This window comes from Corvus moneduloides, chromosome 3 (assembly GCF_009650955.1).
Source record: "Corvus moneduloides isolate bCorMon1 chromosome 3, bCorMon1.pri, whole genome shotgun sequence".
In the NCBI taxonomy this organism is placed as follows: Eukaryota; Metazoa; Chordata; class Aves; order Passeriformes; family Corvidae; genus Corvus; species Corvus moneduloides.
Window position 1 is genome coordinate 68,038,092 of NC_045478.1, and position 23,754 is coordinate 68,061,845.

Here is a 23,754-nt window from a genome sequence, read left to right on the forward strand (position 1 = left end):
TGGAGATTTCGTTATACTTATGCTATAATGAAGGGATGGCTGATGTAAAACTGTGAATAAGTGTTTTCTTCTTCGATTTGGTCCCCCAATTTGGAATTCCTTTCCCCCCTCCCCATCTTTTGAGAGAATGTTATTACAGCAGTATGGTTAGTCACAGCAATTTTCAGTACAGAAAGTACTTTGGGTGAACATAACCCACTCATAACAGGTTGGACAAAGAAGATGGGAGACTACGTGAATACAGTCCGTGTTTGGGCACGAGGTTAGGCATGAGGAAAAATCAAACTGTGAGGAAACAGAGCGAATAGGCACTTGAAATCTATTTTCCAACAGGGGATCAGCAATAACTCATGTGACAAATACCATGAAATAACATATGAGATCATCTTAAGTAAATCAATCAAGCCACTGTTCCTCTGCTTTTCTAAGAAGTGCTTAGTTAAAAAAAATAAAAAAGGAAATGTCTGTGAAACAAAACTCAGGATTCTTCTTCTCTTACACGTGTGTGCTCCCCCAGATGTGGGGGCCCATTTCTTATCCTTCTGGAGTCATACCCAGCATTTGTCCTTGCGCAGGGTCAACAGATGAAACAGAGTGCACTTAATCCCAACCTGCGCTGCCTTTATTTTGGTAGGCAAGAAAAAAGGGAGTGCTGTTAGGTTTAAGAATACTAGGATGACGAAAGTTCAGAATTAAAAGGTTAAACTTTCACTAGATTATTACATAAATGGGCAGCAGAATGCAACCCTTCTGTCTGCAGCATGTTTTGGACTAAAAGGGAGACACTCGGCTTTGCAGTCTGCTAGAATTTGCAAGTGTTTGTAGCCGTGCTTTGAGTGCAACTGCTGGATAGGACTTGGAAATCTGTAGCTTTTTCCTAAATGTGATATGTGGTGAGATTCTCAGACAAGTCAAAAAACCTTTCTGATAGAAAGAGAAGCTGAAGAGGCAGGGGTTTGGCATATTTCTAGTTGGGGGACGGGAGGGCTTTTTTAATCATCTCTTGAGCTTTTGAATCTCAGCTGGATCTCCTGGTCCAAATGAATGGCTTTAGCAGATGTGGGCAACACAGTAACGCTCTCTTCTCCAGAAAGCCATCATGCTGTGCTTACATTATATAGATGCTGGCAAATCCTCACTTCTGCATTCTGTACAAGTGATTCCCTTCTCTTTCCTGTACCAGGCTCAGACATAGGATAAAACTATATATGATTCAAGTTAATGTTTATGTGATAGAAAACCAAGAACCATAAATTACATTTAGAAAAGTGTTTTATGTGCATGCTCAAAAGGCCAAGGCCAGTTTTTGTCTCCTTCAGCACCCTTCTGAAAGGTAGACTATTGCAAGAGAAGTAGTTTCAGTCTGACCTGATTTACAGGATGGAACAGGATAAACAGGTGGTCACTGTCACTCAACTACCAGCCTATATAATTACCTAAAATAGTAATTAGAACAAAATTACTTGAATAATAAGATGTTATTAGAGAACTGCTCTTTAAAATATTCCTAGGGCATCAGAAATTTGAATTTTTTTTTTAATCATTTCTTACCCAAATTAATCAAATAGTCCTGAAAGTAGAAGCTGGGTTTGATATTTATGTTCTTTGTGGTTTTAGGCACAAATTCTATCGTAGTAAAGACAAAGAGTTCCTACTTGTTTAGCCTGAAAGCATAACACAGTGATGAAGTAGCACAATAATGGTGTGTGTATACCATGAAGTCCTTGACAAAGGAGTTGCTGTTGTGGTCTCATGACCACTGGTCTGCCATTTTCTGCCTCCAAGCAACACTCCAACATAGGCAGCCTGTCATCTTGGCCTTCCACATAAAGCATGGGGTGATACACCAAGTCTTTAGCCTGCTCTGTACCACTATGGCAAACAAGTCATGAGCATTTCAGAGTAAGCAGGTGAGATTTAGAAAGTATTGCATTTCAGGAAGATACAATCAACTTGAGGAGGAGGTCTTAACTGTTATGAAGGAGCAATAAGCCCCTGTTTCAGTGTTTTTAAAATTCATTTACAGTTGCAATATCAGGAATTACGTCTTATTTTTAAATTGTGTTAATATACTGGAATGTTATTTTTGATAAAAAAGGGAAAAGTGTTAGAAGTTATTTGAAAGTCCCTATTCAACTGGGTAGAAGAAATACAGTTCCATAGGTCCTATCTATACAATCCTGTTCTCATCAGAATGAATTGTTGGTAGAGAGTGGCAGTTGGAGTATAAATGTAAGTGAAAAACTTAAAGCATTGACTTACATGTTAAAATTCGAATGTATCTACATTAACAGGATATCAAAAAGAGACATGGTGCTTGTCTTTCTGTATGCATTCACACCATTGCTTTATAAATGGAAAAAACCTGCTTCTCTTCATCCTGTGTTGCAAGCTGCTCATGGAATAAAAGCCTATCTTTTTGTAGCAGACATCCTAAGCCTCTCCTTTCTGACAGCTATGAAGTTCTGAGTAATCCTGATGGGCAGTGTAGCGACAAGTATGGATTTTTTGCTAGTCACTGTAGATTTTGGGCCTTTTCCCCATAAATATACCACTTAATTTTACAAAAATTAGTTCATTTGTTTATTGCATCTCATTTGCACAGATAGAATAGTTAGTCTGCAGAAGGTCAAGTGCACGTGTAAGCCTTTGAGTGACTGGGATATAAATAGTCCATATGTTTGGCTATTTAGAACAGCATTGCTCATGCATGACTATCAGTTTCAGCAGAAGTTTTGTGTGTGCAAGAGATGTAGGATCACATTTCAAATGATGTCAGTGAGGGCTCCAGGAAGCTTTGCACAACTGCAAAACTTCATCAGTGCAGAACCATTTGGTTAGATGCCTCATTTCTTTTTCTCCCTTTGCTGCAGGGAAAGTTGACACATTTAATTACTCTTCAGTAGTTTTTTTCACCCATTAAGGTACACGGTTATTTACCTGATCAAGTTTTGCAAAGTAAGTTAAAATAGATTTTTTTTCCGCCACCAGCGAAGGTGCCTTCAATGGTTATATAAGGCAGAGACCAGCCAGCCAGAGCCTTGCCAGTACCCCTCTCTCCTGGCTCTCAACACAGTTGTTATTCCAGTAATGTCTCTCTCTCTTAAGCTGTGGCTGCCAACTCTGTTCAAATGTGTGGTGGTTTTCTGCTGTGGGCAAAGAGCCACCAAGACCGAAGTTGGATCCACGAAGGTAATTTCATGGCTAAATGCCGATTCCTTTACCCACAACTCTTCATAGGCAACAAATCGTGAAAGTATGCCACAAAACAACTTTTTTGAGGGGATGAGGGAATATGAAAAAGTTTGTTGCCTCAAAGCAACAAAGTTAAGTATTAGTAGTCTGGAGAATTAAAAAAAAAGGTGGCACTGCCTCAATTTTTTTTTTTAATAATGGCTTTTTTGTTGTTGTTTTTGATTAATTTTAAATGGCTATTTGTGAGGAAACTACTTTTATTCCAAGCAAGGATTCATCTGTCTGCTTTTGCAAGGATTAAGTCTGCACCAAATGGGAAACAAAACTCAGCCACATCATTCCTGTCTGCGTGGAATTTACAGTAATGAAAAGAAAGCACCTCAGCCTTTTGCCATGGGGTGTCTGGAAGCTTTGTGTTTTCATCTTACTAACCAGCTCCTTAAGGAGGGCAATTCACATTTCCCCTGGAAGAATTTCTTCAGACAGCAGAGTTTGCCAGCAAGAGATGTGACCTCTTCAAAATCTACCCAGCATTTCATTAAGGAGTAAAGACTAAATCTGGTGGTGAAAGACTGCTTGCTGGAGTAACAAAATAAGTAATGTAATAATTGGCGCTTATCATCCATCCCCCTTACTTCACTATCATCAACCAGGTTGAACAGATTAAAACCAAAGGAATAATTTAATTTTGTATGTGTTGTGATGGGTGCAACTGCCTATTTTCTGTATAAACAGGTATTTATTTATATAAACAAAATTATGTGGATAAGAAAAAACCCCAAAACATATATTATATATATATATATCTCAAAAAAATTGAAGTTTCTCTTCTAGTTGGCAGACCTTTTTCCTTCTGTACTAGTCCTAGAGCTAGATAAGGGAACTTACTTTTTCCAGGACAGATTCTTAAAACTCAGTGCTCTGCCATGTGGAGGTTACTGAGTTAGCCTTGGATGAGCTAGCTAAGGAAGTGAGAACCAGTAAAGTTGCTTTAACTTTGGACTCTTACAAGCTCGTATGCAATTCTTCCCAGCAGAGTTAATTAGCTTAGGCATCCAACCAGCAATTTTCACAGCAAACTAACCCAATTATCTCTGCATGATATGATACTGTGTCATGTCTGAGCCCAGAGTATGTCTGTCTGCATATGGGAAAAATTAACCTCAGGTTGTGCCATTGAAAATAGCAGTGGGTGCTCTAGGGAGAGGGACAGTTCCCTTCTGCCTTTCATAATATGAATCTCTAGACTGATAACTACATAGTGAGTACATTTCTATAACCTCAATTTTTGTGCTAATTATAATTTTGAAAGTCAAACTCATTTTAAGTAAAGAGCATGGGGAGTCCAGGATTCTAAATTCCAGAATACAACATAAAGCAAGAGTTTTTTGACATCCTGTTCAGCATTATCAGAAAATTTTTTCATGGCCAAGTGCCCTCGCTAACTTGATAACAGTTCCAATTTAAGCAGAACTGTTCAGATTTTCTTCCTTGCCCTGGAAGTGCTGATGAGCTGGCATTATCTCCTGGCAGACTTGGAGATTCAAGAGAAACTTCTGATAACACACTTCTATTGACAGTGTGGTATTTTCATTACTTCCGTTACTGTAGAACTTCAGCTTCTCATTGTACTTATAAATTTCTTCTTCTTCTTCTTCCTAAGAAGTGAGGAAGCACTTATCTTCCCATTTTTCAAAGGACAATGGATGTGCAGGGTTCAAAGTCTTATCCAATGCCATACTCAAGAAAGCTGTGATATATTTAGGATCTGAACACTTCAGGTCTTCAAAAGGCAAAGGTGGGCCACTGACCAACTTTTTTCTGTGACAGTTATCAAGGTTATGTTGCTTTAGCTGGTGATGTAGTTCATTTTATTCTTAGTAGCTGATACAGTGCTGTATTTTTAATTTAGTATGAGAATAATGTTGATAACATACTGATGTTAACAGTTTTTGTTCAGTAGTGCTTGCTCTAAGTCAAGGACTTTTTGGTTTCCCTTACTCTGACACTGAGCAGGTACACTGAACTTGCCAAAGAGATATTCCATATTGCACATATTGCACAGCATCATGATAAGGAAACAAACGTGTGTGTGTGTGTGTGTGTGTGTTGGCTGGCAACTGTAGATCACATTGGTCAGCAGGTGGTGAGCAATTGTATTGTGCATCACTTGTTTCTCTTGGGTTTTATTCCACTCTCTCTTTTTCATTACCACTACTATTATTGTTGCTATGATTATTATTATTATATTTTATTTTGTTTCAATTATTCAACTGTTCCTGTCTCAACCCACAAGTTTTACTTTTTTCTGATTCAGCTCCTGCTGCGGGGGGCTGTGAGTGAGTGGCTGCATGGTACTTGGTTGCCAGCCAGGATTAAATCATGACACAGAAAAAAGGGTAAAGAAACAAGCACAATATAAAAAATAAGAGGGAGACCATAATTTTCTGTAAAGACTTTAGTACAGATAATTACACTAATGCTAAACATATTCTGGTCAGAGCACATAGCTGTTATCTATTATAATAGGAAACACTGCTAAATGACGATTTAATTTTGTTAAGTTATTTTTTACACTTGAATTATAACTATCCATCACTCTTATGCTGAAAGATGAGGCATTAAGCTGATCCTATGCTCTTAATCTCAGGTTGAGTGATATCTAGTCAGTGCCTTGAAAAGTTACCTTCTTTCACTATAGCCATTGTAAACATTTTGGCATTTTTTTATCTATTATTTACTGTTTTCTAGTAGGAAGATATGATTTTTACTGCAAACCCCTCTTCCTCAACCTTTATAGAAAAAGAACTTCATACACATAATCCATGTTACCTCAAGGAATGTGGATTCAATGGCAAGCCTGGCATTACTTCTGAAAAACTTTAAATTTGAAGCTAGCGCAGAACGAGTAGTATAAAGCAGATACAAACATCTTCTGACAAAACCAGCTACTACCATTTTACAGTACAGCTTGATAATGTGCAGTTTCAATATGGACTGATCTTGCATCAAAGATCCCTGAAGAAATACAGTCAGTACTCCAGGCTCCTGTGTTTCTTTTCTTACTAGCGTAATTATCCTCTTGCAATTGCTGGGACTTGCCCTCTAGATTTCTGTCAGCACTGTGTCACTATTACATTAAATGACAGCAGGACAGTTTCAGCATATTTCAAAGATGGAGCATTCAAGAAAGATGTCCCTCTCTGAAGGCACGCTGTGCTTTGTTCACTGGTTACACCCACAGACATTAATGTCAGCCTTGCATTGATCAGTGACAAACCCTGTTACATTCTCTTGGAAATTCAATTCCCTTGTAAAATATGAGATTGGGCATTACATGACACATTCAACACAAAGTCTCAGGCCTTTTTGGATCCACAGTTTCTCGCTCCTGCTCTTCCCTGCAAGTTCAGTATGAAAGGAATGGACAGCCTCTGGCTTTACAGCACCACCAGCACCATACAGACTTCTGTGATAGATTGGGACAATGGAGCTTGTCTCCAGCAGTCACTCTCAGAGAAACCATAGTTTCTGCTGTGTTTGTACTCGATAGTTTCTTCTTCCCACACCTCTTATAGAGCCAGTTCTGGAATATACAAATTGTACTTAGAATAGTTTCAGCTCTGTACATGATTTGGAATACCTTGGGGTGAAATGTAAAATTCTGTATTATATATGACACTACAGTCCTTAATTTGTTAGGTACACCGAAAAATAACAATAGCAGGCAAAATATTTTTTAATACAAGAGATGGAACCTCTGAGAATCAGTTACACCTTTGGCATATGCTCTTGGAGTCATTTTTCCATTCCTAGCAGTTTCCTTACACAGCACAGCACATGTTCTCATTCTTGTACGTGTATATACTGCAAGACATAGGTAAGAATATATGTAATGGAAACAAGATCTTGTTCTTCTCACTTCTCCTAAAGAATTTTTTGCACTAAGAGCGATGTCAAACTCCCAATTTTGGACTGACTTGTTATAAAAATGCCAAATAAAATGATGAATGAACCCGTACAGAAGGGGTTTTTTTTTTGTTCTCCTCTCTCCCATCCCCCATTCTTCCCCCTAATGCATAATAACATTTGCATGGATATAACTTCCTTAGTACTGGAGTATTAGGAACTCAATTGTATTTACACTGTAGATTATAATTGGCATGATAAAGGATCACAAGTGTATCTTTTTTTGTCAGCTTGTTCCATTAAGAACTTCTAACCATGGATCATTGATGTAACAGATCATTATGGCCCATTGTGTCAGTTCATCTGTTGGGATTTGTGCACTACAAGCATGACAGATTTCCTCTGCAGCAATTATAGTCTATTGTGAAAATAGGATTTAATGAATATAAACAGCAAACCACATAATCTGTTATTACAGAGCACAGCTATGCACCCAGATGGGAATTAAGTTCCTAGACACTGCCAGTTGCAGTTTAAAAAATTGCGGCGCTTCCATTCTTCGCATTATTAGATGCAATGCTCTGATTTACAGCATGTATTTATCTCTTCCCTGGCAGGTGAAAGGTCTTCAGAATTTAAAGCTTAATCTGCAAGTGTCCTCTGATTTCATTTTTTTTTCTGAGTAAACATTATCTCTTAGGTTTTTAGACATTTACTCCCTGCCTTTCACTGTAATACTAGCCATACTGTTAATGTTTCAGTACTAGCATTGTAGACTAAACAAGCAACCACAATAAAATTGGTCACAGAAATTAATGCAACATAGCAGAGTATTCCTGTATTGTTTCTAAAGAATAGACACTTCTACTTAACAGTCATTTTTACAAAGCCACACAAGTGCAAATCTGTAAAATCACAGTGACTGAAATTTTTCCTGAGTGATGCAGCTGAAGGTCTGATTTAGAGACTTTTGACACATGCTTGTGGAATTAATACTGTCTTTAGAAGTCTAGATTTTCAGCTTTTGAATTTGAGTTCTGGACTTCAGCACATCAGAGCTTCCAATTACAGTGCTGGTACAGCTATATTTTCGTCTATGCACATGGACATTACTGGAGTATACATACTTCATTTAAATAGTTGAAAGTTCACCATAAAGAATATATTAATGAGGACTACATGTGGATGAGCTATGTAAACGCCATTGTGGATCATCATGGTCATTATCATGTAATTTTGAGAAGAAATTCCCAATTAAACATATCTCTATATACACACGAATAAAAAAGGGAAGAGACTCTTACCTAGCATGCGAACACATTTGACATTCTGGTCAGGACTATCAAATGAGATTTCTCCGCACCTCTGGGGAAAAAAAAGATATATTTCATTAAAGACTCTGTGATAGTACCCCCGTCCTCATCCTCTGATACCTCTGTTTATGTTTTGGAACTAGAAATTTTCAAGACATTGTAAAAACATCAAAATGAAAGTCTTTGCAAGTAGCCAAAGTTTGAGAAAAAAATGGCTATCACTAATGAGCCAGGATGGATCAACACTGTATTCCAGGGTGTTCACCGAGGAAAACTCAAGGTAACATCTATTGCCTTTGGATCTGTCTTAAGCTATAATACAGAATATTATACAGAATACAGAAGTGTTGGGTTGTTTTCAAAGACAAGATATCATTTTTGAGTTTATGCAGACAAGCCTGTCAATTTAGCTGCCAGGAGAAACATAACTGGTGTGCTTGTGAGTCTGACTGAACTTCAATTTAAAGACAATCAGTGGACAGATCCCACTAACTTCAGTAGTGGTTTCTTCAGGTGCTACATGAAAGATTCAGTTTCGTATCACTACACTCAAAGCTCATGAGAAGGGCTTAAGGACAGCCTCATATTTTATAGGTAAAAGTGGTCTATACTTCCTTATCTATGTACTTACTGTTTTGGTGTCCACGACCAAATGGGAATAAAAGCAGAGTGAGTAAAGTTTGGAAAAATAACTGAGAGCTGTCCATTTCCCTTCCTCTTTCTTTCTCTCCCTTATGTACTTTCTCCTTTTCAGCACCTATGGTGAAGTTATTAGTATTGCGGGTTTTTTTGCTTTTTTTTTTAAATTAATGAAAGTGTCATTGCAGCAAATATTAAAACCTACAAAGACTCAGGTAAGTAAAAAACCTCAGAGCATCAAAGATGAAACACAGCAGCAGTTTCATAAATGAACAACACAGTTGGAACTCACTATTTTTAAAAGACTCTTCACCTCCCTCACACTGAAATAAACACAAATAAACAAACACAAGTCCCACACAGAGTCTTTTCATATATCAGTACATCTAAAAAGAGCAAACAGATGCCTGTATTAACCTTCCTAGGTGGGAGCACATACTACTGAAACATTGAAAAAGAAAAACAAAACCTTGCATTTCAAAGTTGATTTTACTAATGCTCTTATACCAGCTCCCTGTCAGGAGAAACAGATACTTGATATTTATTCTCCTAAGAAGAATGCTTAAATATAGGCATCTTTTCACAGAAGTCTCCCAGCTGCTTCTTCTCAAACAAGCATACTTAGACAAACACGAATGGAAGAAAGCATGTAAAAATTCACTGCCCACCTCACCCTTGGAGTTATGCTGCTCTGTGAAAACCTTTGGTTATTTTTAATTCAGTCCCTCAGAGGTATTGTATGTTCCAGACATATTTACATAAACATCACATTTCAGGCTGGCAAATGGTTTCTTACAATATCTAACAATACTCACCAGTTCTAGTGTTACGAAATTGGGAAATCGGCTGATGTTCCCCAGAGCCCACTAAGATCCCATGGGATCCATTATGAGGATGGATGAACTTTGAAAGCTTTGTAAGCAAGATTCAGATAACTGTATACAAGTTCACAGCCTTATCTGAATTCCCTTTATGCCTACAGCCCACAGAACTGGTTGAAAATCACGCTACAACAGTCAGCCTAGGAGATTTTTCACCACTACCACGGCAGCTGGAAATACCAGGAGAAAGAGCTTCTGCAACAATTTAATTTCTGTTGCTGGTAAAAGTTCATAGGTACATGTCAATGGGATGGAAAATAAACTGTTAACAAACTGCTCAGAGCATCTGAAAAATACCTAGTTGGATCCTGGATGTGTAAAATGACACAGAAATACAGCAGGAACTCACTTTTGCTCCCCCAAAGAATAGAATTGTTTGCACATTTTTGCTGTTAGCAAATGTTTTCCATGAACAAGAAGCGAGGAATGATTTCAGGATTTAATCTTTAGGATTAAATTGGGACTTTGCCACAAGTACTATGAATTCCTTCCAGGGTTGGACAAGCTTCCTCTGTCCTTTTCCTGGACTGGCTTACTTCCTTTTCTGATTTAGGTTTGCTCTGCCTGCTAGTACATTGTGGTTGGTACTGTGAGATGTGGCCAAGAGTCTCTCCAGACCCAATCCATTTCCAAACTAATCTTACAGCAGCTGCTCATTCCCTCCTGAAAACATCTAAATTGGCTATAGAGTCAGTAAAGGATCTATTAGGGAGAAGGAATAGGAATTTGACATTAGCTGCTGGTTATTCTACTTTTTAATTTCAGCCAGTCAGAAAACAGAGCGAGAAGGAGGAATGACCTCAGACATATCTGAGTTTGGGATAATTTACATCTCAGTTTGGGCTTCATGGCTGGGCCCAGCACAGTATTGGTTGGACTGGTTCTGCCATATGCAATCCTGGATGTTAGGCTGGTGAATTCACAGAGGCGGCCCTGCTGAAAATAGTACTACCAGTGTTCATATCCCTGGAGTGCAAGAGCCTTTGTTGCTGAAAATCTTAAAAGAACTTTTGTGTTTTGAATTGGTCAGATTTAACAAAGAAATGGGTAAATACAAGTAAAATTCAACCCTCCGAGTCTTCATTTTACATTCACACATTTTAAATAACTGAACTCTGGACTAGACTGTGTTTTTATCTCTTTCTGTAGGAAAGGAAGGCATAGGTGCTTTCAGTGAATAATATTTTCAGTAATAGAGGTGTATTTCTACATAGAATTGCAGCCTGCAGTTCATTACACATGTGAAATTTTTTTTTAAATTTATGTAAGAAAATAAATAAATAAATAAATAATCTACTCTCAACTTTTTTTTCTGAGATTGAATGCATGCCATGATGTTGAGTCTGTTACACAAGCTGCAATGTAGTAAACTAGAATGGAACTGACATGTCCCCCACGGAAAAGAGACTGAATCATGGAGCAGCTGAAAGTGGAGTTTAAAATAAAGTGAAAAATGAGAATAGGGACAAAAGGACTTGGAATTCAGAAGAAATTTGGCATGAACTCAGGTCCTTTAGTGAGGTAAGTAAATTGGAGAGCTTGAAGCCAGCCTGGGTGACTATGATGGCCCAGTACCACTTGTCTGAAAAGGGAAACACTGAAAGGCACAGACACCATCTTCCACAGGGAGAGCCTCTGTTGGAGAAGGGTGCTTTCAACCAAGATGACCACTTTGCAAGATACTATGAGGAGTACACAGGAAAATGGGCAGTCATCTGCAAGAAGCCCTGTACCAAAACAGTGTAAATAAAACTGCAACAAAGCAGGGCATAACTAACAGGGAAAAAGTTCATGCAGAGAACGGATGGAAAATCTACTCTGTGTACTAATGCAGTAACTCATCTCATGTTACTTCTCTGGTATTACATGATCATTCATAGGTTGGGTTTCCATTTCCAGCATGCCTGGGCTCACACCAGCTGCATTGGAGGATTTGAGATATGTAGCAATAAACAGGGTGGGTTTATATACCCCAGCCAGAATAAGCTCTTAGTTTGTTGGGGTTTTTTGTTTTCTTTTTAATGGTGTGGAGAAACCTTTACCTATGAAACAACTGGTTTTGAAGTCACTCTATTCAACTTCTATCTGTATGATAGACTAATGCATTACTTATTTTGAGGAGGAAGATGCAAATCAAGTAATTGAAATAAATGGGTCTAAACTCTTTTCTATGACAAAATTCAGCAAGCAAATGTCTGAAAAGTGCTTTTCATGAGAATTGCGGTAAGTGGAATGTTAATTTTCTACTTATTAAAGCCATATAATTAACACTGATCTAGCATTTAACTACTTTAATCATTTTAGTTTGTATAGTGTTTTAAAAATATAACAGGAACTTTGCTGGCATGAAATTTGAACGTGTGTAATTTTGACCTTTTTAAGCTGCAGACAACCAAGTCTTGTAAAGCCAGCTTAAAAGGTTATTGGAGCAGGAACCATATTTATAGGCTTCTTCTCTCTGATCTGTTGTGCTCTGCATGTCCTGAGTATGATGTTCAACACGTCTCTTCAACATTGCAATAATCAGGGAGGTACTTGATGTACATGATCAGCCAAACGTGACAACAAATACTGGATCATTTGCTTTTTGCAGGAGGTGACAGGGATTATTGTACCTCCAAATAGAGGAGGTGTGTTAACTGCACATTGATTGCATGACAAATATTTTTTAAGAATCTATTGATTTCTTTTTTTAAAGTAACCTTCAGTTAGTATGCTTTGCTTTTACCAATAGTAGATGGAAGTAGATTCCACATAACAATATAGTTTGGTGAAAGAGCTTGCTCTTTCTTTCTTTTCCTAGAGTACTACATATAATTTCTTATTCCTTTAGAAAGTAGAGTTAAAAGATATACTCATCAACACAACTAATTAAAAGAATTTAAGGCAGAGCAAAAAGCTTCTATGCTTTTATGACTAAATGGATAACCTCAGAGGCAAGAAAGTGTTACTGTTATTCATATTTCTGTTTTCCTATCACATTCCTTTCTCCATCACCTTTAAAAAGTACTTAAATAAAGTTCTCTAGTATGCAAAAACATCATTCCATTTGCCCAAGGATTATAGCTGTAAAATCTGTTAGTGTGAAAAACAACACTACTTTGTAAGTCTTAGCAAACATCTATAAAAACAACAGGCCATTCATAAATAGCTGAAATCTAAGGGCAATATTTCAGAGAGAGTCAGGCCACATGCCTTTCATCTTCAGGCTGCATGGAGGCCATTTAAGGTTGATTCACCTGATAAACTATCAGAGTGTAGGAACTGTAGGATATCCAAGGCCTTGTGCTTCCCATTCTGCCTCTTCTCTCTGACAGGGAAAAAGGAAGTACAGGAACTACCAAAGCTGACTGATGTGTAATCTATCTCACCTGCAGCCTTTTCACTATCACCTCCCCCAGAATGAAAGCCTTGTAATAATATCTGCTAGTGATTAAATGAATTTTTATGCAAAACAAGGAAGTTCCCTACCGATACTCTTTAATCTTGAGATGCACTTAAATGTCAGATACTTCTGAGTTTTGCTGAACCTTTATCCATGGTCTTTGTTGGCCTCAGCAAAGGAAATAAAACCGCTGCTTGTATTTGTTTAGAGACAAAAGCTCCTTTTCTCTATATCACGCTGTATTTTAATTTTTACAGGCCCATATTTGATCAATTTTCTCTGAAGACAATAATTGCAAAAGCTCACCCTATTCATGTGACCTTGAATTGATGACTCTGTATTCTTCAAGAATTTTACTTTGCCTTTCTTACATGAAAACATGTGTATAATGAATACAGCTTGAGAATTACATATATAAACATTCCCATTGGTAGCAAACACTACTAGAATCTTTCAACTAATGAAACTGCCCAAGATCTATAAAAAATTGTGATTGGTTTTATGTACTGCTTCCCAAAGACTTATTAACAGTTCCCATAATGATTATAGATAAAATCTTATACTTGCCTGAAAGTTTAGATCTACAATAGGCAAGTCAAGGGTTTCACTAAATTGGGCTGAAAATAACTACACTTCCCTTTGTCCTGGGTTGCAGTGTATTCTGTTACTATCCTCATGAGCTGTTGAAATCAGGTGGGGCAGTGTTTCCTTGCCTCCTCCCCCCAGACTATCTTTCTGTTAATGGCCCATCAATGCCCTGCCGCCTGACTCAGAGATAACTCCCTCCGGACCATCTTCTGTTAATGAGCCTAATCAACACTTGGCCTCATGACTCATTACCCCATTGTGAGATGCTCCACCCAGAGGGAGGAACCAAGCATTCCATCCTGGATATAATCTGAGAGTCGAACACCAGAGACAACCCTTTCCACGGGATTTCCAGAGGACAAGAGCTACATAGCCAACACTGGACTTTCTGAGGAAGAGCAGCCCCTTCTACAGGATCACCGCTTCAACAGAACCACATCCACCACTTCAGGGGACTGCAGCCACCATTTTATCAGACTGCCACCCTGACTAACAGAGTGTCAGGTTGTATCCTGACTCTGTCAGTTTGAACCGGTGTTTTGTTTTTATTTTTTCATTTAATTTACATATTAAATTCTTATTCTGACTTGGCACCTCCCACTGGTTTGTTTTCAAACTAGCACACCCTTGAACTCGCATGTATTCTGTGTATGTCCATCCACTTATAACTATGGTGTAATCACAGCATACTGAGGATTGCCTTTAAAATACTATTAGCAGCCAGAATGCTACATATTTTGCTATTCAAATTACTACTGTTATATTGCAACTATTATATTGCAACTGTAGAGTATTTCATGGGTAAAGTTTCCAGCTTCCCTATTTAGCATCAGCATTGAGGCATACTTAAACTGAAAATTCAGGTTCTATTAACACCTGGATGATTTTCTGCAGAGTAGAATAGCTATATCTGAGCAGACTTGTTTTGAGAGTTCGTCCCTTTCCAAGTTTTCCCAGTGAAAGGGAAGGTTTCTCTTCCCTCCAAGAAATTAAAAAATATTGCTTAAGTAACCTTTCAACACTGTCACTGTCAATCTCCACCAGCACCTTGGCACTGCATTTCACTCTGGAATCTACTATGCCGTAGACCCTCAGCTAGTCTGAACAGAAGACACTGCAAATTAAGTAATTGCAACTAAATTGAGCAATAATTCCCAACCAACCATTGTTGCCAGTAGTCAGCATCTTGTTTGTGGGCTAAATAGCCTGAGGTGAACCTTTAGGCAGTTCATTTTATAACAAACCCGTGATTTACTATGGTTAAGAGTGGTTTGAAATGGATTAATGTTGCTGGAAAATGGATATAGCAGTTTAGCTGCTTTGTTTTCTTCTTGAGTCAAGGAAAAAAAGTTTAACAGCGTGTGACTTCATTAGGGAGGCGCCAGTAGCCTTGACCCTCGTGAGAATCTGTCAGTGTTTCGATATGGCATCCCTACTTTTAAGTGTTTATAACAGGGGCACTGGGAGCCAAATCCAGAATTACTTAGCAATAAAAATGTTGGGTTTTAATAAGCAGTAAGTCACAGTCTAGTGTGCACTAATGGGTGAGGCACAACTTTCAGGCATGTTCTGAGGGAGTGCCATCATCCATGAAATGTTAAAGAGCAGACTAGTTTTCTACCCTCATGGGATGAATCTGTATTACAATTCATTTTCTAGTTTACGTTTAAGAATGTAAAACATCTGTAGATTACCTAATGGATCCTCCCACCACAAAAACAGTTCTAAGTGGGAGGGAAGATGGGAGGAAAATATCAATATTAGGGGAAAGGCAAATATGTTCTCTCTATTTATTGTTGCTCTGATGTGAAACATCAAAGTTTTCTGTATTTAAAACATTTCCTGGACCACATAATTATCTTTCCTTCTCTGAATTGTAGAGCTGGGCTGTTCTCCTAGTTGCTTTCCATGGTCACAGCCATTTTAACTTTCACTTTCTATTGAAATATGTAATGGGAGGAAAATATGGGATTAATTCGTGAAAATTTAGGTCTCAACTTCAACCTCATGTTTTTGTCACATATTTCCCACCAATCTACTGTATCAAAGCCTCAGAAGTACCAGCTGACACACCACTCTCTCCAATAAGCAAATCAAGGGTCTGTGGAAGAATGAATCTCCTGAAGAGTCTCCTCAGGCTGTTCAGAGCAACGTGGGATGAATTTTGGCACCCGCTTATTTGCGTGTTCCCACTGCATACCATACGGTTTGCAAACAAAAGCACAGTCTCAGGAAGGACAGGAAGACTGGGTGCCAGTAAGATGACACAGGCATCTGCCGAATACGACTGTCACCCTGACCACTTCCTGAGCAGTACCAAGCACGAGTGGCCACCTGCTACTCAAGAGCTGGGCATTCCTGGTTCCCTAAAACATTGGAATATGCTGAGGCAGTCCCGTTTCATCCTTTCTAGGGCTTCATTTTTAAGGAACAGGAGTTGGTGAGAACAACCCATGCCAAAAGCATACCAACAGTTAAGTAATGTGTTCACTAGTCCACCACTTTCACTCACTTTCTGGCATACTTAGGTAACAGAACTGGCACTGGACCAAACAAACCATGTAGGAGAGAGTTAGAAGTCATCAAACAAACCTGAAAACATATGTGGAAGGTCTTGTCAAGTTGACAGCTTCAGCAGAAGTGAAAATGGAGCGCTTAGATGCAGAAGGCAGGAAACTACTTCTCCCTAGTTCCTTGCTTGTGCACTACACACTGCCTGGGTCTGAAGGTAGTAGGGTCTCAAGGACAGCTGCTCAATGACTGCAAAATTTGCTATCTTGTTAAAAGGGAGCTCTTCCCTTTCTCTTTTCTCCCACTCTCTCTCTCTCTCCTTGCTCTTTCCCTAGAGTAACTTTGTCTGGCATCCATAAGGAACTGGGTAAATAAAACTTTTTATGAACGAAGTCCTTCCTGCAGCACTCTGAGGCCCCTAAGGATGATGCCCCTATGATGCCCTAAGGAGACCTGGACCCAGTTGCTGTGCAAAGAAGACACCACCAAAAAAGATGGCCACAGGCCTTCTTTTGAGTAGCTGTTTAGATGATTTCAAGGTGTCACAACATGAATAGCTCATGTCAGACTGTATCTCCTGGGTTTATTGCCAACCACTTAGAGTTTTACTTCCAAATTTGCTCCTGGTTATACTTTTCAAACATTTTGAGCTCTCCCACATTGTACTTATTTTTAAGCTCTTTTACCACTATAAGCAATATTAATATATGTGTGTTATCTTCAATAGTTCTGCAAAATTGACCTGATAACAAAATTTTGTGGCCACCTGTCCAGCATGTTACCACATACTGTAAAAATGGGCATCTATTTAGGTTGTTAACACATGCTTCTACAGTCATAGCTATTCATTACAAACAAGTAGTTATTGTACTTACGCGTAATACTCATTGAGTATCTCCCTCACTGGAGATTTTCAAGAACAGTCTGGATTCAGTCCTGTGCAAAGTGCTCTAGGATATGCCTGAGCAGGGAGGTTGGATCAAATGACCCACTTTGATCCCTTCCAACCTGACCCATTCTGTAGTTCGGTGATACTCTTACATCAGTGCAGCTTATAAGAGGAAAGCAAACCAAGAAACTGAGTGACCTTAACACTGAAAACATGGCTTTTATTAATTCAAGTACAGCCAGCATACATCATGTTTCTACATGCAGAACATATGGAGCTAAAAAACAGCAAGTGTTGTTTTGACAGGAAAAATTTGCATTTCAAATTTGTCATGTTAGACATTGTGGAAGAACATCTTCAGCATTACAAGAAAGTGTCGTTGGTACTAACATCTCTGTCAACTTTCAAAGTGGGATTAATAACTTATCTGGAGCCATATAAATGCCATTATTATCAGGAAATACTTAGATGCTACTGCAGTAATCCCTGTGAATGTATTTCAGATACAGGGAAATCCACATTATTTTGACACATTAGCTACTGTTTCCAAGGTTGCAGTCTTTTGGAGTAATGCTAAAAAGACAAATTTTCTCCCTGAAAATAATTCCCAGAAGCGTAGTGTTTTGTTTTGTTTTATGTGTAGAAGCATCAGTTCAAAATAGGTGTATTGTTGGCAAGTATTGCACAAAGCTGCTCTTTTCTTTCACTTCTGAAAAGATTCTGGTTATAATCTCTTAGCCAAGACTACATCCATGCCTACCCTTGAGAAGGTAAAAGAAAAGGGCAAAGTACCTGCAAACGTTTCTTTTCCTGTGGTAAAACTCATCATAGGAATTCATACAAGGAATGAAATGCCCAGGAGTTAACAAAAGGAATTAACTGCCCAGGTATCTTCCTTCTTCTCTGGCAGTCCCAAGGCCTTCCCAAGTGATTTGCATCTTGCTTCTCCATACAAAAATTGTACAAGCTTTTCATTCCAAAGAGGCTTATTTTAGAATGCAGAAACAACTAGAATAAAAAACAGCAAAAACACTCCATGGGAACAAAATGTTCCCTAGGTCTGCAGTAAATGTCTTTTAGAGCCATCAATCTCTAGTCTAGAGAAAATAAAGCCATCATAATTTCAAAGCTATCTGCAACTGCTGTCATAATCCTGTTTTGAGAGCACATATTCAAACAGGTCTGAAATTTTATTATAGATTTCACTTCCATGTGTAATCCAAATAATATCCTGACCAAATTGGAGGGTGAGAGACCTCTAAAGTCACTTTACTGCAAGCACTTTACCTGCCAGTCTTTGTTTTCTTAATAAGTTTTCATCAATAAGAAACATGAAAGCATTTTAGACTTGGTTATGAACAACCACATTTTGCAGTAGAAAAAAGGTCATGTACCTCACATTTGAACTACAACACACAGTAAAGCACATTATATAAGAAAGGTAACATTTATTTTAAAAGGCAGGGTACAAATTAATTTCATAGGATGCCTCTGTACTAAACCGGCTTTCTTTGTACAGAAACAGGAAAAAGGAAGTAGTTACTATTCTTTCAGGCTTTGCTAAGAGGCAACAACATCTACTATTTATGGGATCTAAATGAAGGCTAGAGAAAGACTTGGTTGAATGTGGTTCCCTCCCTTCATCTGGATTTATTCTCTTGAAGAGACATGTCTTCCTTCTGTAAGTAGTAAACCCCAAGAATTTTGCAAAAAAAGGCAAAGATGTGTCTCCTGTTACTCCCTATCCTACTAGATGCAGCTTTTCAGGGGGGAAAACTGGGAACTGTACTTCATCTGTAGAATTAAGAAATGTTAACCTGTTGACCTCTGTTGTCATGGGAATAATCTTACATTGCCTTTTGGCCTGGCTTTGCTCATACCTTCCACTCTTACCTGCCAAAGTCAACATGGTGAACATTTTACTGATGAAGTCTCTATCCTATATTCCCTGTCTGTACAAAACCAGACAATGCCTTTGATTTTTAGTGTTAAATCAATTTGATTCTGACTAATACACATGGCATCATCTCTCTTCAGTGTCTGTTACCGATCTTATCACCACACGGGTGAGTTTCTTGCAGTGGGTGTATTAAGCAATGTGACTAATACCTGCCATATATAGTTTATTCTTTAAATGGTCCCCCAAAAGGAAAACTGGGTGCATTATCTATAATTTTCTTCTCAAAAGATTTTATTCTCGGATCTGTTTGTTTTTGTCTTGTGCTATTTAAGTGTGACTGCTACTATGTATTTATGTTAAAGATGGAATTCAAAAACAATTGGGTTTGAATTTTTTCCTTGAATTCCCAATTTTTATATGATAGGCTTCAAGAAAAAATCATTCTCTCTGCATATTTTCAAACAATTGCTAAGATACTGAATGTCTTACCAATTTATTTCTTTAAATGAAGTCTCTATTTTGGTACAACGTCTGTTTTATAAAACCCCCAAGAATCAACATGCACACCATATTTAAAACAATGGTGGCCTGTTTTTGAATCCCACCTGAGGGAACTGAGCTCTAGATTTTTATGTTTGTAAAGAAAGAGAGAGAGAAATTTCTAGAAACTAATTTAGCCCATCTGATTACAGAGAAAAGCCTGGATGCCTAACTTATCAAATGCAGTTAGGAGGATTTAGCTGACTCTTAGTGTAAACATTGGCTGTACATTTGGACCCTAAAATCAGTAATTGAATGTTAGAGGTTGGATCTGGACAGCTGGAAAAATGTTATCCCAGTCGCCACACAACAGTAAGGTGGCTGTCAGGTAAGCAGAACTAAGGGAGTTGCAAATGGTGTCACTGGGAGGTGGGATATCCAGAATGTTTGGTTATAGAGGGAAGACAGCATGGACTGTTTAATAACTCTAGATTCATTGCATTTTTGTGAAAGAATTAAAAAGATGTTTTTAATACTGCTAAGGCCACCATCATTAGGACTAATTAACCACTTGGGAAGAGTATGTGGTGAATAGCAGACTACAGCTGTGAGGCTCACAAACAGCTGAAGGAAAATATGCCATTTTCTTCACAGTAAAGAGAGTACCTTTTCTGAAGCTAAGGGTAGATCCTGTTATTTCCTCTTAGCTTTAAAGAAATGATGAAGCAATAAGCAAAATAATGTTTCCCATTTTCCTTTTTATATTGTTATATACCTTTGTATATAAAATACAATTCTTATAACGAAGCATAAAAATACAGTTATAATTTCATGGAGGTAAGCATTGCTGAGTAAATTATACTTTATGGGAAGCAGTGGTACATTTAGAAGTTGTGCAGTGCAGTGATTGAGAGCAAGGAGCAGATGCACAAGCACCTCCTCTTAAAAATTCTCTTTTAAAAACATTTATACATTATTATGGTATCTTTAGTATTTACATACGGCAGGCCTTTGTCATTCTTTACAAATGAGTCATGGTTTCCCATATATTGCAATATACCTGAGCTACGTGACTCTGATAAATTGCACATATTACAAGTGGTACATCCACATAATTTTACAAGGAAAGAGCAATGACTTTTCTTTACAGCTTTTAGAAACTTTGTTTAAACTTACTTTCCTAGCATTTTCAAGAATTCTTTCAAAAGAGATTTTACATAATACATAAATAATAAAGTTGTATCTAATTATCCTTGCTGACTTTATTTTAAGACCTGAAGGTTCTGTTCATTTTATGCCACATAATCCTAATTAATAACTCAGGTGAAAATGCTGTTCAGTGCAGAAAAGTTTTTGAGTGGAAATGTGCTGGGCTCCAAATACAGGAGGTTCTGAAGTACCCCCTATTTATATGAAAACACATGAAATTTGCATTTGGATGTAAACTCCTGTTGCTCAGGCACACCCGGATTATGGATGCTGAGGCGTTTCTTCTATTTGAATGCTGGCAATGCAATGCTGACCTACTGACTAAAGTGACTGCAGCACTTGTCATGCTGAGACTGACACAAACAATGTAATGAATTTTTAACAGGTCTCTGTAAGTGAAAAACATTTGGTGTCTCTTGTGATTTTTACAGGGTTTTTTTTAGTTCTTTCAATTTTTTGTTAGGTTTTTGTTTATAATATAAGCTACCTTGAAGCAGGCAAGATTTTACAGCTAGGTACTGTACAGATGGGAAAAGGAGGAAAGGACTGTTTACACAAACCTGCTAAAGGTCAGCAGCCCACTGAAAGAGCACAGAGAAACATTCCAGTTGCCTGTGATTCTGTGTGCTATTTCTTGCATTAGGAGTACGACTACATTTATCTTGCTGAATAATGGATAAGTAAATACAGGAACTAACAGTGCTGACTGATGAGCACTCTCACCTCATAAAGTCAACTGAGCAACTTAGGCCAGAAAAATCAGATTTGAGGGGAGATATTTTGAAAACAAATGTCATATTAGATCAGAAACTCTGAATATTTTATTATTGAAAGGCACCTGGGTGACTTAAGAGCACAGTTATTAAAACAGTCCTGTGCTTGTTGAGCATTTTTTCATTATGAACCTGAAGCAAGTAAATCCATCACATACAGGTAATGTTTTGGTCAGCACAAGAGGCTCTGTTTGATCTGCAGAGGGAGTAAAGATGCTGGCTGGTACAGCAGTGGTTTTTTATCTAAAGATGACCACACACACCAACCCCCACACTCCTTCCCCATCTGAAAGCCACTGGATGAGTCCCTGGAGTACCAGCCAGCATCACACATCAACAGCAAAAGGAACTGTGGGGAGAGTGTGAGCCCTGCCAGCGCTGCAGATCAGATGGTCTATGCTGTGTTTATGATTGACACATTCATCTTGCATGAAACTAACTGCATTTGTACAAAAATGTGAATGAGGACTTCTCTTCAAGGGGAAACACAGAAGGGTTTATCCTGATGAAATTTCTGTTTCCAGAAAAATCAGACTTGGTAAAACAAGCCAAGTTCATAAAACTGAAACCAAAGAGATTCTAATTTTGAAAACAACACCAAGCAAAAACTCCTTAAGTTAAAAAAACCTCTGAGTCAAACTTATCTTCCCATCTGGATGTACAGTAATCCAGGAGGAGGATAAGAAAGTTATTGTGTGGGTTTTTCAATGTTTTTCTTGTGTTTAGTGTGATATTTCACAACTGTCTGGGGCCTCCTTCCTCAGTGCATTGGGAAACATCCATTGCAATATTAGATTCTATAAATGAAAAAAGATAATAGTTTGCCAGAAATGTTAGATTTCTCTAACACAGGAAGTTGGCTACTTGAGTAGCTCAGTTTCCAGCCATTGCCAAATTCATCTACAAATGACACGCAGCCCTCTTTGGCCATTGAAAATCATGCTCCAGCTAGATTAGAAGGTCTACTGACACCTGGGCTAGTGCCGCTTAGAAATCCCAGTTTCCACAGAAAGGGACTGATGTGGACAACACTCAGCATCCCCCATGGTGCAGACAAAAGAGACAGCAGCGATCGACCCAAATCCCAAGCAAGACTCAGCCCTGCTTTTCTGATGAGCAGAAAGGCATTTTTCCTCTCTACACCTAACTCCTAAACCACCATCATTAAATAAAACTATGGCCTTCTACTGTTTTAACCACATATGAGTTAAATAACAGGTCCTGTTTATCACTGAATGTCCACCAAAAAGCAAAACCATCACACATCAGTGGCTCTCTGGACATTACTGTGATGACATAGCCTCTCATTCAAGGTCATCTGTTCTCCTCTGTTTAGAGTCTGAATTGTTTTGCTGGTGCTCACTAACAACAACATCTCTAAATATGACATGGGCCAGTGTGGTTAGTATTTTGAAGCATGTTGGTTTTCTCACAGTTATATTGCTTTATGAGAGAAAGCTCTGTCCTAAGTTCACCTCCCTTCTCAACACGGACATTTGACATTGTTGGATCACACAATTATTTTTATCTGGAGACTATATAGAAGGGATTAAAAAAGCCTATTGTAGTAACACAGAAGCCTGGAATAAGATTAAAAATGTGTCGTTCCCATGGAAAGGATGTTAATCCAGTATCAAAAGGTGTTTAGGTTGTGGTATCTTTGGAAGCTTACGGATGTCACCTTACAATGGTGTGATAGCTATGAATGGTCTGACTGAAACTAAACAAAGAAGAAATTCAATGTCATCCTGATCCTGCTTATCCTTTGCACATTATATCACACTAAAGCAGGGAATTTCAAAACAGTAAATTACTATAATCCCAATGGAAAATCAAGGATGGAGAATTTCCTGTCCTTTGATATTTAAAATCAGAAATCCTGATGTTTTCTTTCAACTTACTTTTATTGGTTTTGCATAATACTTGGAACAATACATAAAATAAATATTTTATAATTTTGTTCCTGAACATTTTCACAAAATAAACACGAGATAGCCCAACCTTGTCTCCACTATTGGCCTTCACCACAAGTGTCCAGGACATGAGTGTCTCCACCCACCAGCCAGCTACATAAAGGATTAA

At 38.1% G+C, this 23,754-nt stretch overlaps 1 protein-coding gene across 2 annotated transcripts in view; it reads right to left on the reverse strand.

Moving 5' to 3' along the window:
- PDE7B (phosphodiesterase 7B) overlaps positions 1-23,754 on the reverse strand; it is a 171,481-nt gene that overhangs the window by 107,033 nt on the left and 40,694 nt on the right. For both annotated transcript variants that reach the window (XM_032102112.1, XM_032102111.1), the window contains exon 3: positions 8,409-8,469. In XM_032102112.1, the coding sequence (XP_031958003.1) occupies positions 8,409-8,469 (61 nt within the window). The remainder of the gene's footprint in view (positions 1-8,408; positions 8,470-23,754) is intronic.